At 40.0% G+C, this 5,540-nt stretch overlaps 1 protein-coding gene across 2 annotated transcripts; it reads left to right on the top strand.

The window, feature by feature from the left end:
- Positions 1 to 725: 725 nt before the first annotated feature.
- TFPI2 (tissue factor pathway inhibitor 2) lies at positions 726 to 5,125 on the top strand. Of its 2 annotated transcripts, none has more exons than XM_008571595.1 (5): positions 726 to 851; positions 1,055 to 1,237; positions 2,192 to 2,368; positions 3,653 to 3,823; positions 4,192 to 5,125. In XM_008571595.1, exons 1-5 carry the CDS (start codon positions 764 to 766, stop codon positions 4,203 to 4,205), a joined length of 633 nt encoding a protein of 210 aa, XP_008569817.1. In that variant the 5' UTR covers positions 726 to 763; the 3' UTR covers positions 4,206 to 5,125. The 2 variants fall into 2 exon arrangements, with proteins under 2 accessions (XP_008569817.1, XP_008569808.1); XM_008571586.1 differs by having other exon boundaries at positions 4,187 to 5,125.
- Positions 5,126 to 5,540: the final 415 nt, after the last annotated feature.

Below are 5,540 nucleotides of genomic sequence, written 5' to 3'. Positions count from 1 at the left end.
GCTCAGCCAGTGAGCGGGAACCGGTCTGTATGTGGGATCCGAACCCTCGAACCCTCGGCGGGAGCGCCGCCGCGCTTCCCAAGCAGCGCACTATAGCAGTGTGCCACCAGGCCGGCCCTAGATATCTCTTATCTATTATGTACATTCCACCGTTATTTCTCAGCAGAAAAAGGCAATTAAAAAATTAGACAAAAAAGCTTTATTTCATTTTTCTTGCTAATAGTTGGCATAAAAAAAGATCTTTTACAAGCCTTTCATTAAATGTAAATTAGAACTCGATTGAGATGTATATTCATACGTAAATATAAATAAACATATATATAAATTTCGATCTAAAGAGTTGACTGCAAGGGGCCTGGCTCCTCTCGGCCTTTCCAGCACGAGGCTCTCGTGCTTTGACGACGTGGGTTCAGGCCTCTTCGCGGCGATGCTGCAAGTTGGAAAATTGAGCAACCCTGCACGGTTATTTCCCTGTAGCTTGCTGATTTCCCATCCCTGACACGAAAGCACCCTCTGGGCAACCCCTCCCGGGCACAGGAGAAAGTTCGGGAGACAGCTTCAACTTTTCAACTCCGTGGGGAATTCCTCCCCGCGGTCACAGCCCGCAGGCGTGAATCAGCCGCCCCTCCAGGCTGCACACGAGCGCTCCGCCCCGTCGGGGCCGGCGGGACTCTCGCGCCACATAAAGCGGGCGCCCGGGCCACCTGGAGGCGGGTGCCGCGCTGCCTCCTCCCGCCCGCGCCTTCTCGGGACGCTGGCAGCCATGGAGCCCGCTCGCCCCCTGGGGCTGTCGCTTCTACCGCTGCTCCTGCTGGGGGCTGCGCTGTGCGAAGCCGCTGAGGCGCGCCCAGGTATGGGCCGGTCCAGGAGCCCCTTCCCCTGGAGCCCGCTCTCCCCAGCCCCCTGCGCACGCCCAGCGGCTCTGGAGCCCCCGTTTGCATTTTCTCTCTCTGCAGGGGCCCCTCCGCTCGGAAGCGGCGGGGACAGAGCTCCGCGGGAGGCTTTTCCCTCCCAGACGTGTCTCTCTTTAGCTCTCCTCCTGCCCCTCCCGTAGGAAACAACGCGGAGATCTGCCTCCTGCCCCCGGACGAAGGACCCTGCCGGGCGCGATTTACCAATTACTACTACGACAGGTACACGCAGAGCTGCCGCCAGTTCATCTACGGGGGCTGCATGGGCAACGCCAACAACTTCGAGAGCTGGGAGGCCTGCGAAGAGGCTTGCGGGGGCCTAGAGAGTAAGTGTCCCCACGCACGCTGGGGGGACCCTGCGCCGCGCCTTCCGCGGACCGACCGCTAGTAACTTAGCTAGTTTTCCAGATCTCGCTGTTCACAGTAAGTTGTAGCTCGAAATTCCTCAAGTGCTAAGCAAGCCTCGCTAGTTTTCACTTTCTCAAAAGTAATCACAGGTTTACAGTCGCTAACACATATCCTTTCTCCTAAGTGACAATTATAGTAAGTGACATTTATCAGTGCCTGTGTGGACTCAGGGAAAGATTTGTCAATTCACCATAGGGCATAATGAACGCAAGGGGAAAATGTCTAAGGTGCACATACGAACTTTTCTGTACTTCTCATTAGTTCCAAACCTATGGTTTTTATTTTTCCTTGAGGACACCATTTCCTCCTATTGATTATTCGTCAATCGAGAAATACTTTTAGTGAATTTTATTATTAAGGTGTGATTTAGCTAATTATATAACTTTATTTTTGCCCCTGATAGTCACAAGGTCTTGAGTTAATAGAGGGGAGATGGTGGAGATTCACAATATTGTGTCCTATTTTACTTTATTTTTTTTAAAAAAAATTTATTATGTCTGTTACGGCCTGTAACAGAACACAAGGCTTTGCCATTCAAGGAACTCAGCCAGGGGAAAATGCGTATTCGTGTGAATAAGCATTGATTAACTTCATATGTAGAAACAATCGGAGAACACCCTGAGAAAACAGAATCATTTCCACTGAACTTGAAAAATACATTACAGCTAAGTCAGGTCTGGATACACTCTGTTAAAAAAAGAAAAGAAAAAGCTAAATCTCTAGATGAATGGGCAGTGTTTGGGGGATTACTATGCCAGTATTAAATATGATTACTTTTTTCCAGTTGTTTCTGAACATACAGTAAAGTTTCGAGAAAGTAATGCTAAGAAGGCTACTTTTGACTAACATCGTTTTGTTACCCTTTTCCCTAGAAGTTCCCAAAATCTGCCGTTTGGAAGTCAGTGAGGGCGAGTGTGAAGATTCCAGAGAGTATTTCTTCAATCTAAGTTCCATGACTTGTGAAAAATTCACATCTGGCAGGTGTCGCCACAATGAGAACCGGTTCCCGGATGAAGCTACTTGTATGGGATTCTGTGCACCAAAGAAAAGTAAATACTGTTTTTATGGTGTTTCATTTCTTTATTAAGAATAATGGGGTAAAAAAAAAACAAAAAAAGCAGTAATTTGATGTGAAGTTAACATGTTTGTGTTCTGATGATTTCATATACACTTCAATTTCAGTCTTCACACTATTGCCCTGTGAGGGAGTATGAAGTTCCCATTTTTACATGTAAGGGTATGAGCTAGGAATTACTTAAGTGACAAAGCCCTGAGTCAAAGTTTTGCTCTCTCTTCTGTGTTGTTTTTAGAACTGTTTCTCCTCTACTCAGTTTACACATAAAGTACTACAGTATTCATTAATGAATGCCGTGACCTCAGGTTTGTTTGGAATAGTTGTATATATGAGATAGTGGAGTAGATAGAGACTTAAGATGGTGAAACATGAAAATTTCTTTTCTTTTAGTTTTTTGGTGGCTGGCCAGTACGGGAATCCAAAGCCATGATCTTAGTGGTATCAGCATCACTCTCTCCCAAGTGAGCTAACCGGCCAGCCCCGAAAATTTCTTTTTAAAGGTTTCGGTTAGATTTCTGTGTTCTTTAGTAATTGCAAATTGTAGCACAAAGAGATCTCTAGCCTTCTTTTCTCTCTTCGTGTCTTACATACCCCGCCCTCCCTCCTTGAAATGATGGGTTCCTTGAGAAGTATTTAATATTTGTAGAGAGAGAGAGGATAGGCATTTATCTGCAACAAACCAGAGACACTTAAATTAAAAAATTCAGCAAACAAGGAAAACTTGCTTTCGCAGAGACTTTGATCAAGCTCTATAGGTATACTGTGTTGAAGATGTGAAACCTTGAATTAATGGACAGATGGTAACAGCTAATGTTCTCTTAAAATGTTTGTATAGATAGAAATGTTCCAATAGCTACCTGGGAATTAGATATATGTATTCCTGATTAACAGTGGGAGGAGAGCTGATAAAAACACTTAAAATAACACTTGTAACACAAGAAAGTTTACCAAAGCATGTCGTAGATTATCCCTTGAAACTTGGCTCATTTTTACCTGACCATATCTCTGTTTGGGGTTAGTTACTTTTCACATTCAAGGGATGCAAAAAAGAAGAAATTCTGTCCAGTTTATAAAAGTTTAAAATTGCCAAAATATGGTATGTAAGCTTACCTGCAATTTGAGGCACACCTTTTAAAATGATTTAGTAGGAAATTTTGGATTCAGAATGAGGCATCTATGGGATTAGATTTTCTTCAGTAATCGTCATTTATTATTATGGCATTATAGCATTTCTAATTTTATTTTCTTTTTCATGAAGTTCCATCATATTGCTACAGTCCAAAAGATGCGGGAATGTGCTCTGCTAATGTGCCTCGCTATTATTTCAATCCAAGACACAAAGCCTGTGAGGCCTTCACCTATACTGGCTGCGGAGGGAATGAGAATAACTTTGTTAACATCAAGGATTGCATTCGTGTTTGTGCAAAAGGTAGTGAATTTTTTCTTACTCATTTTTTAAACAAACCTTATAAATAATTCATAAGCAAAATTATATCTTATGTATCCATTTTACTAATAGCAAATTGCCATTTCTGGACTATTTCTACATAAATAGCACTTTAGTACTGATCAGTTTTGTCAATTTGCTTATACTGGCTAGCTATAGTAGACAGTAGCTGTATCCTTATATTTTAAAGTAGAATGTTATTAATTTAGTGTATAATGAATCTAACTGAACTTCAGTCATTAAAAATGAGATGAGGTGAGCTTATAAGTGTATTGGAAAAGGTGATTTATAGTGAGCCTCCAGACTGGAGCCATATAATGTTCACTGTTATTTTGTTGATTTCAGTAAAGAAGGGAAAGAATAAGAAGATACTAAAGTTTCCCTTTGTCGTCAGAAACCTGAAATTTCGGAAGAAGAAATTTTAAGCATTTTCTTGTATATCATCTCGTGAATGTTTATTTGCTTCATTATATCTGAAGAACAATGTGGTAGCTTGGGGAAGCGAATTATTAGTGATTTATTCACCAGTTGTTATTGCTATGAGTTACTTTTTTGTATGTTTTTTTTTATACATAACTAGCTGCTATTCAAATATGTAATGTATTTTTGATTTACTGTTTAACTGTTTATGAGATTGAATTCTTGCAGTGCTTAAGATATAAAAGCAAATAGGACTCACCCAGTTCTTGGGGTTTCTACTCCTGATATCAGTAAATGATAGTAACTGAAATAGTATACGACAATATAATCATGTGCTTTGAGCATACATGAGCATAACAAGGACTGTCAAATATATTTCTTTTTGCATTTGAAAGTTGGATTATATTTTAGGCCCAAGTTGCAGAGTTAGCAACACCTTAACACATATTCCATGTGCTATTATGTACACACTACTGACTGTACTCCCATTTCTACTGTGTCAGATTGTAGTGTAATGCATGAATAAGGGAATTTATGTAAGAGTTAATAAAATAACTTTTTTTGACTGAGTTAAAAAGCTTGTCAATTTATTAAAATCAGAAATGTTCTCCTCTGGGGAAAAAAGATTATATCTATATCTCTATGTCTATTCATTTATCTATCACTTGTATATGTTTCTGTATACATATAGATAGATGTTTTTTAAAAGTTTTCCTGTTACATTATTTCCTAAAACATAAAAGACAGGAAACCACTAAAGTTGTTAACAGTTCAATACTATTCAATGTGTTTCTATTATACCAGAAACCATGCATGAATTTAATAATTTAAATTCTACCAATAAATTATTCCTGATAAATATGATCATTCCAGTGAAATAGTTTTTTCTTTATCTATAATAGATTTTTCAAAATCTCTACACTGTCTTGACAAGACTGACACGTTTAAAAGTATGCCCCTTATTTAGCAAAATTATAAGTGCATTTTCCCTTTAAAGTTATTTTAGCAAATAGGTATATGCTTGAGGACATTGACTGATGCTGAAAACAATAGGAGAAACAAACCAGAAGCTGATCCATAGGGAACTGGGTGAAGAAATTATGGTTGAGCAAAATATCTATGTATGAATATCATCTGACCTCCAGAATGTTATAAAAAACAGGACCTAAAACAATAAGAATAAACACACACAGAGAGATTATAAAAGACATGAAGATATTAGAAATGGTTACCTATGAGGGAGGGAGGGAACAGAGGAGTGAACAGGTATGGGGATGAA

This window comes from Galeopterus variegatus, unplaced genomic scaffold (genome assembly GCF_000696425.1).
Source record: "Galeopterus variegatus unplaced genomic scaffold, G_variegatus-3.0.2 Scaffold43, whole genome shotgun sequence".
Taxonomy (NCBI): Eukaryota; Metazoa; Chordata; class Mammalia; order Dermoptera; family Cynocephalidae; genus Galeopterus; species Galeopterus variegatus.
This window is presented reverse-complemented; position numbering and strand designations above follow the sequence as displayed.

Excerpts from the sequence above, each read along its gene's own strand:
- TFPI2 (XM_008571586.1), top strand. The coding sequence starts at position 764 with ATGGAGCCCGCTCGCCCCCTGGGGCTGTCGCTTCTACCGCTGCTCCTG. Across the intron at positions 2,369-3,652 it reads ATTCTGTGCACCAAAGAAAA|TTCCATCATATTGCTACAGT; the intron begins GTAAATACTGTT and ends TTTTTCATGAAG. Across the intron at positions 3,824-4,186 it reads CATTCGTGTTTGTGCAAAAG|TAAAGAAGGGAAAGAATAAG; the intron begins GTAGTGAATTTT and ends TGTTGATTTCAG.